The sequence below is a fragment of the Salvelinus alpinus genome, chromosome 2, assembly GCF_045679555.1.
Source record: "Salvelinus alpinus chromosome 2, SLU_Salpinus.1, whole genome shotgun sequence".
Lineage (NCBI taxonomy): Eukaryota > Metazoa > Chordata > Actinopteri > Salmoniformes > Salmonidae > Salvelinus > Salvelinus alpinus.
The window spans coordinates 58960009-58982083 of NC_092087.1; the positions used below are offsets into that span (position 1 = coordinate 58960009).

General features: G+C 42.8%; 1 protein-coding gene across 2 annotated transcripts in view; it reads left to right on the forward strand.

The window, feature by feature from the left end:
- LOC139565754 (serine/threonine-protein phosphatase 4 regulatory subunit 1-like) overlaps positions 1–22075 on the forward strand; it is a 50921-nt gene that overhangs the window by 648 nt on the left and 28198 nt on the right. For both annotated transcript variants that reach the window (XM_071386293.1, XM_071386300.1), the window contains exons 2-12: positions 523–567; positions 1154–1283; positions 1947–2053; positions 2377–2519; positions 3896–4042; positions 4808–4915; positions 5392–5457; positions 6007–6165; positions 6382–6506; positions 6681–7168; positions 16956–17272. In XM_071386293.1, the coding sequence (XP_071242394.1) occupies positions 523–567; positions 1154–1283; positions 1947–2053; positions 2377–2519; positions 3896–4042; positions 4808–4915; positions 5392–5457; positions 6007–6165; positions 6382–6506; positions 6681–7168; positions 16956–17272 (1835 nt within the window). The remainder of the gene's footprint in view (positions 1–522; positions 568–1153; positions 1284–1946; positions 2054–2376; positions 2520–3895; positions 4043–4807; positions 4916–5391; positions 5458–6006; positions 6166–6381; positions 6507–6680; positions 7169–16955; positions 17273–22075) is intronic.

The window sequence follows — 22075 nt, forward strand, 5'->3', positions numbered from 1 at the left end:
ATCTTTGCATACCAAATCCTGCTCAAAACCAAAACAAAGACGTATAGTAGCGTTAGCTAGCAAGTTACCTTGTGATTTGGCAACCTTATATACAGTAACGTTAGCTTGCTAGCAATGTAAACGTTTGTTCGATCATTTCCTTGGCTGAAACAGCATAAACAAGAGTTGTTATGGGAAGGATTTGTTTTTTAGTTTCGTTATAGAATTAGCCCAGAAATGTCCCTATGTTATATTTTGTAAACATAGGCAGCTAGCCACTGCACTCTGTGGTCTTACTTGTTACCACTGGATTAGGCTAAAGTTAGCTAGCTAGATGTCTCCCTGGCTTCAACCAAATAAAATGTATTAACTAGCTAGCTAACGTTAGATCATTGAGGCACTTGGCCATTTTCTCCTACATAGTAACAGTTGACGTATTAGCCAACCCTCTGATCCCCAGGGAGCGATGTAACTATATAATGACTAACGGTATGTTGATAACATGTTTGTAAAATCAGTACTCTACACCATTCCATTTTGCAGGTCTGTCTTTATATTTTGAAGATGGTCATGATGATTTGGATGACTGTGAGTATTCCCCCTCCATCAATATGTTTCAAACGCCATGTTCAATTCTTGTGTAGTTCATGTAGAAAGAGTTACTGAGACTAGGAAACATATGTTGCAGGCTTTTCTGACACCTTCCACTGTTTGAAGCTTTTAGGGAGCCTGCCGTTTCTGGTTGACCCTGTTCATCCACATGAAGTGTAACACTGTTAACAGTCACCCCCTAACATTATATGTCAGATGCCTCCCCCTAGTTTCAGGCAAGCTATTATTAGCAATATAGACCATATGTCCCTCTTGTTTAGGGCAATTAAACAACATACTAGGCCCCCTTATGCAAGGCTATCACATAGCCAATTTTATAACTGAAACAGACAGCGGTCACTTTTTCACTTGCTTACTCAGGTTAAAAGTCTTAATACTTGTGCCCGGATCACTTCAAATCTCGCTTATACCAATATGATAATTGCAACACTGAGCTTATTTTGACAGCAGTGGTTCCTTGTTGAAATTAAAGTGCTTACTTACCTCGTCTCCTCACTCACTAACTTCATCTTGAACAATTCTGATTGATTGATTCTGAATTTGTGATTTTCCTCCTGGACAGTTGGGTTCGATGACTATGGATCAGAGTGTGACGGAATTCGGATCACAGCTTTCCTGGATGCCGGGCAGGACAATCTCACCCCCCTGGGGAGACTAGAAAAATATGCCTTCAGTGAAAACGTCTTCAACAGGTAAGACTGAATATGATGACACACTTGGATACATGCCACAGGGAAGCAATAGGAAATATTTAGAGATAATGTGATGTTCAAGATGACTGCCATTTGTTTTTGCAATGTTTGACCGCAATACAGTGTTGATTGAAAAGTTCTCGTTCTATGTGTTCTTGTGAATTCAACAGACCTGGGCTCATGGCTTGGCATGGCGAGAATGTAACAAATTATGTCGGGGCGTTAGTGAATAGGCTGAGTGAAGGCCGGGCATTCAGTACTGCCAGGTCTCTCACTCACACTGCGTCAAGACATGAACTTGTTAGGAACCACTCTTGTTAAGACGGGCCTGGTTTGACCTAAGTGTTTCTGATGTGGGTTCTTGCTTTCTGCCCAATGACAGATAAAAGCTTGCCAGATGCCCTCAGTGGTTTTAAAGACCTCAGTGTGTGCTTTTGGCATAGCTTGTGCACATCGCCTCTGCAAACCTTTAACAGCACCCCATCAACAGCCCTCCATTGCCCCCAGTTGAATTCAACTCATGGAAAAGGCTGTTTTCATGCTCTGCTTGTTGAGTTCAAGTCCTCAGTCGGGTGATTTCCAAGTTCGTCAGTTACGGGCCATTATGCTGCTTTGGCTAGATGTTGGCACAGACATTAACTTGGGGCTTGTGTTGCTTTCTAGGCAGATCGTGGCACGCGGGCTGCTTGATGTGCTTCGAGAGTTCAGTGACAATGAGAATGACTTTATTAGTGTCATGGAGACAGTTGCCCGAATGTCAGAAGACGGAGGTAGATGTTATTTTTTTTCTGTCCCTTATATTATATTGTCTCATTATTTTACAATTATGTAATTTGTTTGTGAGATTGGGGTCAATTCCATTCCTATTGCGGTCACTGGAATTGGACATGGAAGGGTAGCTATCAATTGGAGTGCAATTGAATCATTGAATTGACATTTACATGTCTGAATTGATCCCCAAATTGACATTTATGTGCAAGTGACCCCAAACCCCCAATACAAAATAAATTGTATTGTTAGGACTTTTTTATGCATGTTTGTGACCGTCATCTCCCTGTGTATGTGTCATCTTCGTGCATGTGCGTGTCCTCAGAGCCCACAGTGCGTGCCGAGCTGATGGAGCAGGTTCCCAACATTGCCATGTTCCTGCACGAGAGCCAGCCCAACTTCCCAGCAGCCTTCTCCAGATACCTAGTGCCCATCGTGGTGCGCTATCTCACAGACCCCAATAACCAGGTAGGAACAAATGACTCCCACTCTAACTGCAAACAATGGATCACAACGAAATGTTGATATTATCTTAAGCAGTTAAGACACTTCTGAAACACTGTGCCTGTCATTTGTGCCTTTGGATTATAAAAGTTGATTGTTAGGCCTAAATGTAATTCAACAAGTTAAACGCAACATGCAAGAATATCAAAGATATTATAGAATTACAGTTCATATGAGAAAATCAGTCAAAATGAAATACATTCATAAGGCCCTAATCTATGGATTTCACATGACTGGGAATACAGATCTGCATCTGCACCTAATACCTTTTTTGCACTATTGGTTAGAGCCTGTAAATAAGCATTTCACTGTTGTATTCGGCGCACGTGACAAATTAACTTTGATATAATCTGTTGGTCACAGATACCTTAAAAGTAAAGGGCCTCAGGATCTCGTCACGGTATTTCTGTTCTTTCAAATTGACATCGATAAAATGCATTTGTGTTCATTGTCCGTAGCTTATGCCTGCCCATACCATAACCCCAACGCCACCATGGAGCACTCTGTTCACAACGTTGATATCAGCAAAACACTCACCCACACGACGCCGTACACAGGGTCTGCTGTTGTGAGGCCGGTTGGATGTACTGCCAAATAATCTAAAATGATGTTGGAGGAGGCTTATGGTAGAGAAATGAATGTTCAATTCTCTGGCAACAGCTCTGGTGGCCATTCCTGCAGTCAGCATGTCAATTGCACACTCCCTCAAAACTTGAGACATCTTTGGCATTGTTGTGTGACAACTGCACATTTTAGAGTGGCTGTTTATTGTCCCCAGCACAAGAGTGTGTAATGATCATGCTGTTTAATCAGCTTCTTGATATGCCACACCTGTCAGGTGGATGGATTAACTTGGCAAAGGAGTAATGTTCACTAACAGGGATGTAAACAAATTTGTGCACAACATTTGAGAGAAATAAGCTTTTTGTGCGTATGGAGAATTTCTGGCATCTTTTCGTTCCACTCATGAAACATGGGACCAACACTTTATATTTTTGTTCAGTGTAGTCAATGTTCGTTTTAACTTGTTAGCATTTAGCTAACAGTGTCTGTCATTTTGCAATTAGTTTGTGCTAATTTTGTTAGCATTATAGTAATAGATGCCCAATGGTCTTTGTGTTTTAGCTCCCCTTGTGTGCTATGCCGGTAATACCGTAAATGCTGGGATAAGAGAACGACGGAATGACAATATGAAAATCTGCATACAGTCCAAGCCAAGAAACAAATGTGTGGAGTACAATAACCGCTAGCCCGGAGCTGTAATCAGTCTGGATTTCCAGGCTAAACAAACACTGTATTGTAAAGATGTCAGTACTGACAGATGTCGTCTTTTCCCTAAGGTGCGGAAGACCAGTCAGGCGGCCCTGCTAGTGCTGTTAGAGCAGGGGCTCATCTGCAAGGGCGACATGGAGACCAAAGTGTGTCCTGTTTTACTAGACCTCACCGAACCCAGCAGCGACGATGACTACAAGATAGAGGCCGTCGCGGTAAGATAAGATTGCTTTGGGTTTATTGATTCAAGCTCACATTTTGATTTAGTTCACTAAAACTGTAGAAATGCAGAATTTACTTTAATTAAATGTAATGTAAAATGCACTCGGAGAGAAACCAGAACCACTAATCTTGCCAGTATCCATTGGTCATTGTTTGTAATCCCTGTTTGTCTTTGTGTCCTGTAGTCTGTTACCATGTTTTTCTTTAAGTGTGTGTTTCCCCCCCAACTTTGATAAAGATATACAGGGCAAAAAGACATACAGGGTATAAAGATGAAAGATTAGTGGTTCTGAGCCATAATACCAAAAACAAATGTCAAACAAAAAGGATATAGGCTGATCTCAAGAAAAAGGATAGTTGTACGTGGACCCTTGCCAAAATATTTAGGTCAATATGAGATCAATACAGCTGCAGTGGATGGGCAGTGGCTAGACAAGTCTGCATTAATCTATGGTCACTAGCAGTACCATATGTGTTATAGAGGGTTTTATTTTTTTGTAACCTTGACAAGTGCAATAGTGTTTTTTTTTAACCAAGCAATGTGCATCCTTTGTGCTTAGAACCGTAGGGTGAAGTTGACACTAGATGCTGATCTTTGGTCAGTTTTAGAATTTTTCCCACTAATGGTTAAGGTTAGGATTGGGGAAGGGAAACTGATCCTAGATCTGTACCTAGGGAAAACTTAATCCTCGAGCCCCTGTGGATTCCGTTACAATAGCATTGATTCCCGTGTCCTCTTCTTTCTCCTTGTTCTGTAGATCATGTGTAAGCTGGTAACCATGCTGAGCAAAGACACAGTGGAGCACCTGCTGCTGCTGCGCTTCTGTGAACTGTGCAGTGATGCCAGGCTCTTCCAAGTCCGCAAGGTGAACACACACACACACACTTCTCTGTATCCAACTTGAACCCGCAGAAAACATGCTCCCACATTAGATCACACTTTTGACAATAAACATTGCACACTGTTTATGGTAGTCGCTAAAGGATTGTGTTTCCCATCTCGATTCATCCAACATTTTCACAAACTGAATCATTGCAGTTGCCCAAGAATGTGTTTTGTGATTGAGTATGAAGGCCTACAGTAATGTTGTTTTCTGTTTGGAATTTTAATCCTCTCGTGAAGTTGGTGCCAGTTGGGAAGGTGTATTTGGGAGTTGGAAAGGGAGGATTTTATTTGAACCCCTGTGGATTTCCCTGAGTTTGTGATGCCTGTAATGTGCCTCAAAGACTGTGTCCCAATGATGCCCACTTTGTACTGTTGTATTGGAATAAGTAGTCTGTAAGACTGACATGCATAAACATTTTATTGGATAAAACGTTGTTTTTTTTACTCTTCCTTCAGGTTTGTGCAGCCAATTTCGGAGAGTTCTGTTCCATTGTGGGTCAGGATGCCACAGAGAAACTACTGGTGAGAAACATTTGGAAAAAAATTCACTAGAATGTCTATTTCCTCCTCACAATCTCAAAGATATGTACATGTCTATCATTACACAACATACTGTTGTGGTATTGGTCATAAATGACTGGTGGTTTTAACCACCATTGTGTTTTTCACATTCCTTAAAGGAAAGTTCCACCCCAAAACTATTTTGGTATTTGTTTCATTAGCCCATTGTTGACCCTAGTCCCAAAATGTTTTTCTTATGTTAACAATTGGCTAATGAAACAAATACCAAGAGTTTTCCTTTAACATATGTTCATTGGGACACATCGTAGCAAAACGTTAACAGCTAAAATATCTTTGAATTTCGCTCCGTTTAGGATTGTTTTCTTCCATTTCGTACCTAATGAACACAATCATGTAGTTAGGGAACTGGGGTATATTCATTAAGAGCCAAATGAAAGCCAACTGGATGAAACGGGGCGGGATCTACCTGAATTTGACCGATGAGAAACTTGTTTGCTACAGTCTCCACTAATGAATACATCCCTGGTAATCATTATCTTCTGTCACCAGATGTCCAAATTCTTTGACCTGTGCTCGGATAGCCTGTGGGGCATCCGGAAGGCGTGTGCAGAGTGCTTCATGATCGTCTCCAACTCCACCTCCCCAGGAGTGCGACGCACTAAACTGTCCCCCCTCTTCATCAGCCTCATCAGTGACCAGTCTCGCTGGGTAAGAGCCTACGCCAGACGCACACATATAAACACCATACTATTCTGGTGATGTTTGTATGAAACATATTTTCTGCGAGAATGGCCTTAATTACAATGATAAGTAATTCTCTTGATAATGAATTGATGGTGAACATCATAGAGATGCATATTAATTATGTGTGTGTTACTATGTTTTATTCAATGATGTGGTAAACATACTCTCTTGACCCTCCAGGTGCGCCAGGCTGCCTTTCAGTCTCTGGGACGCTTCATCTCCACCTTTGCCAACCCCTCCAGCACAGGCCTCTACTTCAAAGAGGACGGCACACTACTGGAGGTCCCCAGGTGTCCCTTTGACAGGTTAGGACCCACACACTGTCACCGTTTGACTCGGGGTCCAAAAACAATATTCAAAATGAACCATATTAGTCAAATGTAACAAAACTCATTGTGATTTTTTTTTAAATATATAAAACAATGTTTGTAATTGAAAAGGGAAATAAAGGGGGCTCTCTGGTTGGCTCTCTGTTGCAGAGATTCCTCCCTCAGTATCGAGTCCTCCATGCGCTGCTCCTTCAACGGCCCCATAGAGAGACACTCGCACCCACCCATCAACCAAGATGGCCGCTCCACCCCAACTCTAGAATGCATGTCCGGGGGAGACCGCGGCAGCGACTCCACACACACTCCCCGAGACCGACACGAAGGCCAGGAACGCAACAACAACCATCCCACAAACAACGAGGAGACGGAACAAACGGACGAGAATTTTAACTCTTTCCACTACTGGAGGCCTCCGTTACCGGATATCAGCGAGGAGCTGGAGATGCTGAAGGACCAGGTTCCTCTGCAGAACCAGACGGGGGGAATAAAAGAGGGAGAGAAGGAGGAGATGGTGGTGCTAGATGACGGGGAGATGGAGGCAAAGGAGGAGATGGCTAGTCTGCAGCCAGTCACCAGCTCTCAGATCCAGAAGGTGTTGGACTGCCTCCAGCCCCACATGGATGACCCCGATGCACAAGGTGAGGGTTGAGGAAAGCATCTCAAAGGTTTTAATAAAGTTATTTTTCCATTATAATTGGTGCAATAATTTAGAACAAAGTGTTTTATGGTGACACAATGGGCTGGATATCATCCAACCATCACAGCATTATTTGACTCCGTGAACTTAGTGGAACTGACAGCAATTTAGCAACATCAAATCATATACACCCCCAGGAAGAATGACACCTTTAAATAATTTGAAGCAAGCACTTAAATATTGACATTTTCAGGTTTTCATACTATCATCAATTGTTTGGAAATGACGTAGAGTAAGGCATTTGTGAAAATTATATAGCAATAGAGTGGGAGAGCGGCCGTGCTTTTGGACAGTTGATAGACACTGCAGTAAATAAAAACCAGGACCGGACTCAGACACAGACCTATATGCAAATAAGCCATACGGGCCTGCCATCATCATCCGATTAGCAATTCAGGGAACTCAGTGTGGAACGATGTATACGGCCCAGGAGGCCTGTAAACAGTAGCTATAAAAAGTGATTAAGTAGGCTGCGTAGTTTGACTAGAAGCTCAAGACGAAAACGCAGTGTTCTTTGGAGGGGTAAATTAAAATGTGCAACACATCCGCCTTTGTGTGATGCGCGGGGGATGGTCACTAGTGTAACCAGGAGGAGAGGCCTCATTTAACACAGTAAATTCATCAGGTTTGAGCCATGTTTCAGTGAGGCCAATCACATCAAGTTTATGATTAGTTCAGTGACTGACTGCCTTGGAAGTGAGGGATCGAACATTAAGTAGCCCTATTTTGAGATGTGCGATCACACTCTTTCAATAATGACAGGAATGGAGGTATTTTATTCCAGTGATATTGCTAAGGCAAACACCGTCATGTTTAGTTTTGCTCAACCTAGATCAAGCCACAGACACGGTCTCAATGGTCAGCTGAGCTGACTACACTGACTGTGCTAGTGGCAGACTCCACTAAGCTGGCTGGCTAACAGCCTGCAGCCTCTCTCATTGTGGAACTAGAGGAGTTAGAGACCTGTCTATGTTCATAGATAAGATGAGAGCACCCTTCCAGCTAGGATGGAGTCCGTCACTCCTCAGTATGCCAGGTCCTGTTTGTGGGTGAGTCCTAGAAAGGGGGCCAATTATCTACAAATTCTATATTTTTGGGAGGGGCAGAAAAAGTTTTCAATTTGTCAGAGCTAAAGGTGGGAGGCCTGAGAAGGCTCGGCCTCTGACTCGTTGCTAAGGGGTGAGAACCTGTTTGAAAGTTTGTCGGCTGAATGAGCGACACCGGTTGAGCATCCCAACAGCATTTCTTTCCAGAAGCCTTGAGATAATTGTCCGGCTGCAGGGACTTTGCAGGGGATTTATACTACTGTCTGTACTTACTGGTGGCACATGCTGTTTCATCCTTTCCTACACTTAAATTGCCATTGACTAACGATTGCATCTGAAGTTGTGCTTGCAACACGACTATCCTCACTGTAAGGTGATAGTTCTCATGTATGTTACGAGTACAGCGACTGCAATTAGATGTTAATGTTACTACTTAACTTTTTCGTCTGGTGGAGGTCCTGTAGAACCATGTCCAGATAAAGCGTCCGAGGTGAAAAAGTTGAATAAAAAAACGAGTGCAAAGGAAAAAACTAAGACGTTGGTAAATCTATTTAAAATTAAAAAACGAAAAGTTTGGCAGATAGCCAAGTCACAACAAACAACACAGCAGCACAGAGACAAGTCCGGAAGTTGATAAGTGTTAGCCAGAGCGAGATGAGCTAAAATCTACTGAGTGAACAGTAGATGAACCCTCAAACTTTTTTAGCTTATAGTTGGCTGTCAAAATTGGACTGATAAAGTTGGGGGAAAGTAGCCAGCTCGCCCTTCTCCAGCTTGCCTGCTAATGCATACTTGTCCCAAGCCACATTTTGACAACTGAATGAGAACTTGCCAGCCTACCCTCCCATTTGATCGATGCCAAATACATTTGATTGACAACTAAGAGATATGTTACTGTGGATAACAGTCCAAGTTTAGCATAGCTAGCTAGCTAAGTGATTCACATTTCTTGCTAGTGTAACGAACCGGGTCATAGCCGGTAACAAAGAGAGACAATGTGGAGATCAAGGAATAAAACATTAACTAAAGTAAACTATATACAATTAAACAATGGTGTGTGTGTGTAGTGTAAGTGAGTGGTTGTGTGCATAGTTGGTGAGGGGTGTTGAGGTGAAAAAACAAGCCACAAACTGCCACAACCAAAAATAAGTGTCTGCATGGAGAGTTTCCTCAATGAATGGGGGAAAGGTGTACTTATCCCCGGGACACACCTGCGCCCAGGTGTCCCATTTCGCTGACGACCCTCCCAGCTCCGCCCACCAACATTCTAATAAGGAAAGCAAGACAAACAAACAAAATACTGCCCTGGCTAACACTATCCCACTGCCCCAGCCAACCTCGTCCTCTCCATACCTCAGCAACCTTTCAACACAGGAAGCAATCTTTAAGAGTAAAGAAGAACGAGGACAGCAGGCAACAGGACAATACAAAATACAAAAATAAACAGTGGTCTGTCATGTGGACGACACACGTGCTCGGGGACCACGCATATGAATATGCGTGTCCGCTGATCAATAGGACCAGATGCGTTCAGGAACAGGGCGCACGAGAGAGCGAGTCAGCAAAGACATTATCAGACCCCCTGCACATCGAAATGGTGTTTGTTTTTACAGGCATTCCATCTCCTTTTCCTCTGGTTAGGACACATCATAGACCTCAAGGTAAGAGGGTTATGGTCGGTGTAGACCACAATAGGTACTACACCCGAGCTGAAGTACACCTCCGTGTTGTAGCGCCCATATAATTGCTAGCACATTTTCCACCACAAAGTAGTTCTGCTAATAATGGTTAAACTTCTTGGAAAACAAACTAACAGGCCTCGCAACACCAGACATATCTGCTTGCAGCAGGACTGCACCTGCCCCCACGTGACTCGCATCCACCTGCAAGGTGAATGACAAATCCATGCGAGGCGCAGCCAGCACCGGAGTTGAGATAAGCAACCTCTTTGCATCCTCAAAAGCCTGTTGACAGAGGGGAGACCAGATGTAAACCGCATTAGTCGCTCCCCTGACAGATTTGTTGAAACCTACGGTAGAGAAGTTACTACGGTAATAACCAATCATTCCCAAGAAATGCATCAGTTCCTTTTTAGTAGTTGGTGGCGGAAAAGCACCAATAGCTACCATTTTAGCCCAAACAGAATGCACTTCACCCTGCCCAACCACCTTACCAAGGTACGTAACGGTTGCCTGAGCAAACTCACATTTAGCCAGATCGATAGTGAGGCGACCCGCAGCCAGGCAGTCGAACAAGGCTTGAATACGGGACAGATGCTCCTCCCAGCTATCTGCATAAACCATTATATAGTCCAGAAACCAGCACAACCGACCAGACAACTCTATTCATAAGGTGTTGAAAAGAGGCATGTGCATTACGCAGGCCAAAACTCCTAACTGAATAGGAGTACAGACTGGAGGGGGTAGTAAAGGCAGAGATTTAACGTGCCTACTCATCAGTGGCACCTGCCAATAGCCCTTTAACTTCTTATGGCTGGGGGGCAGTATTGAGTAGCGTGGATGAATAAGGTGCCCAGAGTAAGCTGCCTGCTACTCAGGCCCAGAAGCTAAGATATGCATATTATTAGTAGATTTGGATAGAAAACACTGAAGTTTCTAAAACTGTTTGAATGATGTCTGTGAGTATAACAGAACTCATATGGCAGGCAAAAACCTGAGAAGAAATCCAACCAGGAAGTGGGAAATCTGAGGTTTGTAGGTTTTCAAGTCTTTGCTTATCCAAGATACAGTGTAAATTTGGTCCGATTGCACTTCCTAAGGCTTCCACTAGATGTCAACAGCCTTTATAACCTTGTTTCAGGCTTCTACTGTGAAGGGGGAGCTGTTTGACTAAGGGGTCTGGCCGAATGCCATGAGCTAAGTCTCGCGCGCAGCCGTGAGAACGAGCTGCGTTCCCTTTCATTTCTAAAGACAAAGGAATTGTCCGGTTGGAACATTATTGAAGATTTATTATAAAAACATCCTAAAGATTGATTATATACATCGTTTAACATGTTTCTACGAACTGTAATGGAACTGTTTTGACTTTTCGTCTGGACCTAGTGCTCGCGCCTTGTGAATTTGGATTTGTGAACTAAACGTGCGAACAAAAAGGAGGTATTTGGACATAAATGATGGACTTTATCGAACAAAACCAAAAAAATTGTGGAACTGGGATTCCTGGGAGTGCATTCCGATGAAGATCATCAAAGGTAAGTGAATATTTATAATGCTATTTCTGACTTCTGTTTACTCCAACATGGCGGATATCTGTATGGCTTGTTTTGGTCTCTGAGCGCTGTACTCAGATTATTCCATGGTGTGCTTTCGCTGTAAAGCTTTTTTTAAATCTGACACAGCGGTTGCATTAAGGAGAAGTATATCTTTAACAGGTCAAACTTGCTCAAACTTTGTTTCTCCGACCTGATCAATGCAGTCCTCCATCCGAGGAAGAGGAAATGAATCTGGCTTAGTGACACTGTTTACCTTACAATAATCCGTACAACATCTGTTTGTCCCATCCGGTTTACTGACCAAGATACAGGGAGACGCCCAGCTGGAGAAAGAAGGCTCTGCAATATCACTCTCCAGCATGTATCTGATCTCAGCATCAAGACAATGCAGTTTCTCTGAAGAAACTCTATAGAACCGCTGACGGATGGGGTCAGCATCCCCAACGTCAATATCGTGTTCTATTAAGTTAGGTGTATCAGAAAACTGAAACTCAGAATCAGACCGACCAACTCGTCTCGCCTATCAGCAGGTAGATGAGCGAGAAGGCTGTCCAAAGCATCCAGTGACTGACTTTTTCAGAGAAGAACCCAGCGATGTAACAGTACCAGGTTTACTGTCCTCTGTGGATTCCCACTCCTCAGACCCAGAGGAACGTGTGTAATAGTTTTTTTTGCAGATTTACATGGCACAGTTGGTGCCCTTTCCTCTGTTCCAGAGTGGCAACTAGATCGTTTTGCTCAGTGCACTGGCGCACAACCGTATATATGGACTTTGAAAATTGTCTTGAAAAGGAGAACCAACAATTGTCAGCAGAGCAATAACCTGGTCACCTGGACTAAAGGGACGAGGCTCAGCTCGCCGATCAAATATTATTTTCATCCTCCCCTGTGAAGATGATAGCTTCTCTTTAGCCATCTCACCAGCAGTGTCACCGGGAATTACACGCATAAGATAAGAGGAACTGAGGTGGCTCGGGAGACTTCCAGTCATCCTGGAGCACCGCCAGAAGCTCACGCACACGATGTCCAAACACTAGGTAATTTGGACTGAAACCTGTGCTCTCCTGTGAAACCTCCCTGGCGGCTAACGGTAACCACGGCAACCCCTCAATCCTTATCCATCTCTGTACAATAAACTTTCAACAAAGGCTTCCAGCGCTCCTTGAGTCTGCACGTGATAGGCACCAGAAAAATTGTGTTTAATATGGAGCTGTTGGAGAACCTGACCAAACAGATTAGAGGTGAAATTAGAATATTGGTCACTTTGAATAAGTTTAGGGATTCCAAACAGTGAGTAACTGAGTCAAAGCTTTTAGCACAGACTTAAGAGACCAGAGAGGATAGGCAGCCGGAAACCTAGTGGTCTGACGCATCAAAGTGAACCGGTAACTACCATTCTTAGAGCGAGGCAGAGGGCCAACACAGTCAATAATCAGATACTCAAGAGTACGGGAATAGGAATCACCGGTACCGGCTTGATTATGTTTACCCGTTTTATTAATCCTCACGTCCAGATGTCCAGCAGTATCGCCGTGGGAAGTTTAACACCAACTCACAAAACGTAACTTGTACAGGAACCGGACTAATAACCGCCAACAAAACTAATATGAGGCACCCACTTTCTCATCAGGACAACTGTTCCACAGGCACAATTTGGTCACACAACTCTTCTAATGTGGGGTCAGCCCATTGCTCCTTGATTAGATCGGAGCGGGGCACAGATAACAGGGTCACAGGGAAAGTAGAGACATTTCTTTAACATTATCATTAGCCGTCTCCGTCACCAGGTCTCCGCAGCTCATGGAACGCGTCACTGCGCATGCAGAGAACACCTCTGGGGAAACTCTGCGTGCTCTTCTGGAATCCCTACAAACGACGGCTTAGCGGAAACCACTAGAGATGGAGACACGGCAGGCCATACACGCTCACCAGCCAAGTTATTCCCAAGAATAACGTTGATACCCTCAACAGGCAACGAAGGACGCACCCCTACAACAGCCTCGCCATTCACCAGTTCAGAATCCAACAGCAGTTTATGCAATGGAACTGACAGTGTTCAACCCAATTTCCCTAATTAAAACACTATTCCCCGAATCAGTCTCAGCAGCGATGTCCCTCAGGATCTACACTGGCTCGTTACTTCCTAACAGAGAAACAAAACCCTCCGTAATGAAAGGTAAATAATCTGGGTCAATTGGTACTTTCACTTACACCTGGGCATGAGAGTGACAGGAGTGAACTGATGTGTGACAGGCGCTGCTAACGCCCTAGGCTTAGGTTTAACGTTAGCGCGAGTACTGAATTTACCTTTAGCCCTGAGAACAGGCTATTAGTTTTTTCCAATGACTTAAACCTAGACAGTAGTGACACTTGACTGAAGTCAGCTTTACAACAGGAGCCAGGCTCAACCCTAGATGAATGAATCTCTGCCTGTAAACCACTCACTCCAAATACAGGGCTCTGCAAAGTCACTTGTGAGTCAAAACATACTCATCCGCAGAAAACCGCAGCTTCAGAGACGGTCTTCACTTTTCGTTCATTAATGTATGTGGCTATACGATCAGGGATTGTCCTTAAATTGCTCTAGCATAATCAGATCACACAGCCCCTGGAAAGTCATAACCGCGGAGGTAGAACACCAGCGATTAAACTGAAAACTCCCGCGCAAACTCAACATGAGTCTAACATATTTCTTTTGTGTTTTATATCGTTGACGGTAAGCCTCAGGAACAAATTCAAAAATCTGTAACAGCCATTTTAACCTTATCATAGCTGATACTGTCGGCTACACCAAGAGCTGAATTTGATTCCTGCCCTTTACCTGTCAACACACTGTAACATTTAAAGTATGATCAGAATCAGGCCAACTCCTAGCGTCAGCAACACGCTCAACCAACGAAAATAACATCTCAGGTTCCTTTATAAAATTTTGGCAACAAACGTAACTTTACAACATTATGAAAATTGTCCGGGGCACTACCGAGAGAGGAGCGACCCCCTAGGTAAATCTTGGTCACCTTCCCAGAGCAAACTCTCCAGAGGGCTTTCTTTCCCTAACCGATTCTAACTGCTCGTTGCAGCTTGATTTTAGTACACTCCAAATCCTGTTTAAATTCCAATTCCTTTTCATACTTAACACGATCATGCTCACTATCATGCTCCAGCTTAACACAATGATACTCTAGCTGTAACAGAAGCAGTTCTTTCTGCTGTTCAAAAGACTACTAGGGCTAACAGTCGGAGGGGACATTCTAACAAAACGGTGAGGTGGCGTGTCCTCGGCAGAGGCTGCCCCAGTGGTAACTTCTTGTACCACTCTCCATCAAATTGGCCTTCAATATCAACCTAACATAATTTGGTAGTGTTCAGTGTTCAGCGATCTTCAACAGCTGTTTTAGTACATTATTTTAACAGTTCCTCTGTTGGAACGCAAATTAACTCGTCTACATTAGACACCATAGTCACAAGTAACTACTAAAAATAATCTTGCTCTTCCCCTCCGCTGAGCACACCAGACCAGACCACAACAAGAGAAACGCCAATAACGCTGGGCACCACAGGAGAGAGATGATACATACATTCCCCAAATCCTACAATAACTCAACCCTAGTCTTCGTGCGGATTCGTGGTGGGTAATTACGCGCTGTACCCCGCTGGCATGGGGGGGAAAAACAGCACGCTGGCGGATTCCCCCCAAGCCACAGATGTGCCCCCGAGACAACTGCTTAGTCCACGGACACCACACAAAAATAAAATAATCATGCCCAACGTATTCTAAAGTGAAACCTGTCACTAAGCCTAACAGCGGAAAAGTAAGGCTCTAGATCCGGGTAGTAAATGGCACTACGCTACCCAAATCTCCCACTGAGGTACACAGCAGATTGTACTCACCTCCTTGGACCGATGTCCCAACAGCAGGTAGAGCAAGAGTTTCCAGCCTGGCCAGGGGCCTGGAAACTAACCAATGTTACACTCTCCAACGCAGCACACAACCAGCCATCCACCGCAGTGGAAAGTTTAACAAAGGCAACCAACACTGGGCCTACCAAAACAGCACAACTCAAAACAAATTAACAAAAGATGCAAACAAAGCACCTAACTCCAGTTTTTCTCCCCCCAAAAATACACTTACCAGTTAGCTTAACAAAATTAGTATTAGGCCTACTGGCATACTTTTTCATGTAACGCACCATTTGATGATGTCACCGGACTACCAAAGTCACTGATATGTCTCCAAGGCTCTATACCGAACACTTAAGACTATGCAGTGAATACCAACCAATGCGCATCCCAAATAGCATTAACCCATCATAATGCAACAAAATACTATCCACCAAAATGTCTAGGAACCAACCTTATAATCCCGGACGAGCCCCCACTTGTCACGAACCGGCTCGTAGCCCATAACACAGAGGGAGACAACAAGGAGATCAAGGAATAACAAAAATATGTATTAACTGAAGTAAACTACATACAATTAACAATGTGTGTAATCAGTAGTGTAAGTGAGTGGTTACGTACATAGTTGGTGATATGGAGGGGTGTTGTGTAGTGCCAAAACAAACAAGCCACAAACTGCCACAACCAAAAATAACAGTGTGTCTGCGTGGAGAGTGTCTCAATGAATGGGGATAGATGTATTTATCCACGCGGCACACCTGAGCCCAGGTGTGTCCCATTTCGCTGACGATCCTCTCAGCTCCGCCCACCGACATCCTATTAAGGAAAACAAGAGCAAAGAGAGAATTTGGCTAACAGAGTGGGAGGGTTGTCACACCAGCTAACCAAATAACACTTGCATCTCTAGCTTTAGCCACAGATAAACGATATGGGGGATAAAGTCGACCACTCGCTAGCTTAGCTAGCTAACGTTAGGCTCTGTGTTTCTAGCTTGCTAAATAAATAGATACATAAATTGATTAAACTAGCCTATTTGCCATATGATTAACTTGTGGTCATTCCCCTTGCTAGTTTGATTGTATTGACTTTTCCAGCTTTAGTTACATTTGTCCGTTTTTGTGCAAAACATTGAGTCATTGAAACTAAAACAGTGTATCCCGAAGGGCTGGAGGCAGCAAAAAATGTACTAGGCCAGCTGTGATTTATAACCTGATAGCAATATTTGTTGGACAACCAAGAAAAGTATTGGCAAATTAACTATATTAATCATGCGTTGAACTGCATCCATCTATTCTGCCAACAATGCATTATTTTACCTAATTTGAAATTTTGTCAAATCTATATATAACCTATTTTATTACCTGTTATGAAGGTGGTTTTGTAGCATAAACTGGGAATGTTATAGTTTTGCCTAATATTATGATTGTCTGTTTGTCTCATATCTGCAAAGTAGTTAAAACGCTGTCAGTTCCACTTTTAATAGTCTGTACATTTGACCTGTGTATTCAAGACCATGAATTTGTGTCTGTCTTTCCGTATGTGTCTCCCAGCCCAAGTGCAGGTGCTCTCGGCCGCCCTGAAGGCTGCCCAGCAGGAGAGACTTTCTGAGGATACAGAGGGTCAGTCAGAGAGCCAGCCTCCAGAGGATGGGAATGGGGAACCAGATGAGTTCTCCCAGAACGGAGGGACCGCAGAGGAGGAACAGACACCTAACGAGCCTCCCCAGCAGACCACAGATTCGGCACCCATAGTGGAACTGAGAGAGACCAAGGCTGAGACTGAAGCGGAGGCAGAGCCTCAGGTGTCTCCGGAATCATCCCCCGACTCGCCTGTCCTAGTACGGGACGACTCGGACCATAGCAGTGTGGTGAGTAGGAATGTGCAGCACTCCTTACAAGCATGATTCAATACACATCTAGATACATGGGCTTCGATACAATACTTTTAGCTTGAAGGGATTTGATTAGTGGAATGAATCGATGCAATGCACTAACAAATGTTGAATGAACACATTCATTTTCCATTCTAAATTATTATCTGATACTGATGGAGCTGAGCGCGCGTCTATCACTATCAGATTAGGGGGGGGGGGGATTTGTTTTTGTCCCCCTACTTTTTATCTGAATTTTTCTAGGTCTGGGCAGTATACTTTATTTTACTATATACCGGTATTGATGTAGGAACCAGTTTGGCTTTTTAATTACTGTCTATAGTTTTATTCACCCACCCGTACTCGTTAGAGGAGCACACGTTAAGTTAATTTATATGCTTATATGCCTTCAGAATAATGTTCTTAGTCTCAAACACCCCCTTTAAAAAACAAAGCTCAAACTGATAGTCAGATTACGTTTTATTATAATTGTATAATTTCATTTTGAAATTTAAAAAAATTCTGTGTTATGTTTAACTCAGGCCTTTTCATTAGGGGAGCAATGTAAAAACAAAAAACATATTAGAAGTATTTCACTTTTTTGGACTGTTATGGTAATGATACTTTTTGGGAGATGTTGGTAAAATGCATAATATCTGATCAAAAATATAATATGAAATAGGTAAACTCAGCTCCTAATCTCAGTGATTCAAAATGCCATTTTATGAAAAATAACACTTGATATTATTTAATTTCTTTGACAGTTTTGTGAGTATGACCCAGTTAGATGTGCAGTCAGCAAGATGTGAGTTGTGTCCACTATGGTAGCCTACACAGCTCCTCTGGTAAAACACAGTTTTCTACAGCCCATTTGATAATTATTAACCAGCAAATTACATTGGTTGTCAAATCTAATTTTATTTGTCACATGCTTCGTAAACAACAGGTGTGGATTAACAGTGAAATGGTTACGGGACCTTCCTAACTATGCAGAGCGAGAGAAAATAGAGAAGTAATAAGAGAGAAAAGTAAAACAATGTACATACAGTGCCTTTCGGAAAGTATTCAGACCACTTGACTTTTTCCACATTTTGTTACGTTACAGCCTTATTCTAAACTTGATTAAATAAATGCAAATCCTCATCGATCTACACACAATACCCCATAATGACAAAGCGAAAACAGTTTTTTTTCTAAATGTTTGCATATTTATTAAAAACAAACTGATACCTTATTTACATGAGTATTCAGACCCTTTGCGGTGAGTCTCGAAATTGATCTCAGGTGTATCCTGTTTCGATTGATCATCCTTGAGAGGTTTGTAGAGTTTGATTGGAGGAGTCCACCTATAAAAAATTAAATTGATTGGACATGATTTGGAAAGGCGCACACCTGTCCAAATAAGGTCTCACAGTTGACAGTGCATGTCAGAGCAAAAACCAAGCCATGAGGTCGAAGGAATTGTCCGTAAAGCTCCGAGACAGGATTGTGTCTCGCACAGATCTGGAGAAGGCTGCCCAAAAATGTCTGCAGCATTGAACGTCCCCAAGAACACGGTGGCCTCCATCATTCTAAATGGAAGAAGTTTGAAACCACCAAGACTCTTCCTTCACCTTCTTTCATTTAAAAATTATGTACAGTGGCTTCAGAAACTATTGTCACCCCTTGACATATTTTGTTCTTACAAGGTGGGATTAAAATGTATTGTAATTTTTTGTCAATGATCTACACAAAATACTCTGTCAAAGTGGAATGAAGATTCTAACATTTGTAAAAAAATATATACAGTGGGCAGAACAAGTATTTGATACACTGCCGATTTTGCAGGTTTTCCTACTTACAAAGCATGTAGAGGTCTGTAATTTTTATCATAGGTACACTTCAACTATGAGAGACGGAATCTAAAACAAAAATCCAGAAAATCACATTGTATGATTTTTAAGTAATTAATTTGCATTTTATTGCATGACATAAGTATTTGATACATCAGAAAAGCAGAACTTAATATTTGGTACAGAAACCTTTGTTTGCAATTACAGAGATCATACGTTTCCTGTAGTTCTTGACTAGGTTTGCACACACTGCAGCAGGGATTTTGGCCCACTCCTCCCTACAGATCTTCTCCAGATCCTTCAGGTTTCGGGGCTGTCGCTGGGCAATACGGACTTTCAGCTCCCTCCAAAGATTTTCTATTGGGTTCAGGTCTGGAGACTGGCTAGGCCACTCCAGGACCTTGAGATGCTTCTTACGGAGCCACTCCTTAGTTGCCATGGCTGTGTGCTTCGTGTCGTTGTCATGCTGGAAGACCCAGCCACGACCCATCTTCAATGCTCTTACTGAGGGAAGGAGGTTGTTGGCCAAGATCTCGCGATACATGGCCCCATCCATCCTCCCCTCAATACGGTGCAGTCGTCCTGTCCCCTTTGCAGAAAAGCATCCCCAAAGAATGATGTTTCCACCTCCATGCTTCACGGTTGGGATGGTGTTCTTGGGGTTGTACTCATACTTCTTCTTCCTCCAAACACGGCGAGTGGAGTTAGACCAAAAAGCTCTATTTTTGTCTCATCAGACCACATGACCTTCTCCCATTCCTCCTCTGGATCATCCAGATGGTCATTGGCAAACTTCAGACAGGCCTGGACATGCACTGGCTTAAGCAGGGGGACCTTGCGTGCGCTGCAGGATTTTAATCCATGACGGCGTAGTGTGTTACTAATGGTTTTCTTTGAGACTGTGGTCCCAGCTCTCTTCAGGTCATTGACCAGGTCCTGCCGTGTAGTTCTGGGCTGATCCCTCACCTTCCTCATGATCATTGATGCCCCACGAGGTGAAATCTTGCATGGAGCCCCAGACCGAGGGTGATTGACCGTCATCTTGAACTTCTTCCATTTTCTAATAATTGCGCCAACAGTTGTTTCCTTCTCACCAAGCTGCTTGCCTATTGTCCTGTAGCCCATCCCAGCCTTGTGCAGGTCTACAATTTTATCCCTGATGTCCTTACACAGCTCTCTGGTCTTGGCCATTGTGGAGAGGTTGGAATCTGTTTGATTGTGTGTGGACAGGTGTCTTTTATACAGGTAACGAGTTCAAACAGGTGCAGTTAATACAGGTAATGAGTGGAGAACAGGAGGGCTTCTTAAAGAAAAACTAACAGGTCTGTGAGAGCCGGAATTCTTACTGGTTGGTAGGTGATCAAATACTTATGTCATGCAATAAAATGCAAATTAATTATTTAAAAATCATACAATGTGATTTTCTGGATTTTTGTTTTAGATTCCGTCTCTCACAGTTGAAGTGTACCTATGATAAAAATTACAGACCTCTACATGCTTTGTAAGTAGGAAAACCTGCAAAATCGGCAGTGTATCAAATACTTGTTCTCCCCACTGTATATATAAAAGTTTGGGGTCACTTAGAAATGTCCTTGTTTTTTAAAGAAGAGCAATTAAAGCATTAAAATAACATCAAATTGATCAGAACTACAGTGTAGACATTGTTAATGTTGTAAATGACTATTGTCTCAACGTCAACAGTGAAGAGGTGACTCCGGGATGCTGGCCTTCTAGGCAGCGTTCCTCTGTCCAGTGAGTGTCTGTGTTCTTTTGCCCATCTTAATCTTTTATTTTTATTGGCCAGTCTGAGATATGGCTTTTTCTTTGCAACTCTGCCTAGAAGGCCAAAATCCCGGACTCACATCTTTACTGTTGACGTCGAGACTGTTTTTTTGCGGGTACTATTTAATGAATCTGCCAGTTGAGGACTTGTGAGGTGTCTGTTTATCAAACTAGAAACTAATGTACTTGTCCTCTTGCTCAGTTGTGCACCGGGGTCTCCAACTCCTTTCAAATCTGGTTAGAGACAGTTTGCGCTGTTCTGTGAAGGGAGTAATACACAGTGTTGTACGAGTTTCTTGGCAATTTCTCGCATGGAATAGCCTTAATTTCTCAGAACAAGAATAGACTGACGAGTTTCAGAAGAAAGACTTTGTTTCTGGCCATTTTGAGTCTGTAATCGAACCAACAAATGCTGATGCTCCAGATACTCAACTAGTCTAAAGAATCCAGTTTTATTGCTTCTTTAATCACACAACAGTTTTCTGCTGTGCTAACATAATTGCAAAAGGTTTTTCGAATGATCAATTAGCCTTTTAAAATGATAAACTTGGATTAGCTAACACAACGTGCCATTGGAACACAGGAGTTAAGGTTGCTAATAATTTGCCTCTGTACGCCTATGTCGATATTGCATAAAACATCTGTCGTTTCCAGCTACAATAGTCATTTACAAGATTAACCATGTCTACACTGTATTTCTGATCAATTTGATGTTATTTTAATGGACAAACGTTGCTTTTCTTTCAAAAACAAGGACATTTCTTAGTGACCCCAAACTTTTGAACGGTAGTGTATATGAAAAAGGAAATATATCTTGATTACATACAGTGCATTCGGAAAGTATTCAGGCCCCTTTACTTTTTCTGCATTTTGTTACATTACAGCCTTATTCTAAAATGGATTAAATAAATGTTTTCCCTCAATCTACACACAATACTCCATAATGACCAAGCAAAAACAGATTTTAGAAATGTTTGTAAATGTATTAAAAGTCAAAAACGGAAATCACATTTACATAAGAATTCAGACCCTTTACTTGTTGCTTTGTTGAAGCACTTTTGGCAGCGATTACAGCCTCGAGTCTTCTCGGGTACGACGCTACATGCTTGGCACACCTGTAATTGGGGAGTTTCTCCCATTCTTCTCTGCAGATCCTCTCAAGCTCTGTCAGGTTGGCTGGGGACGC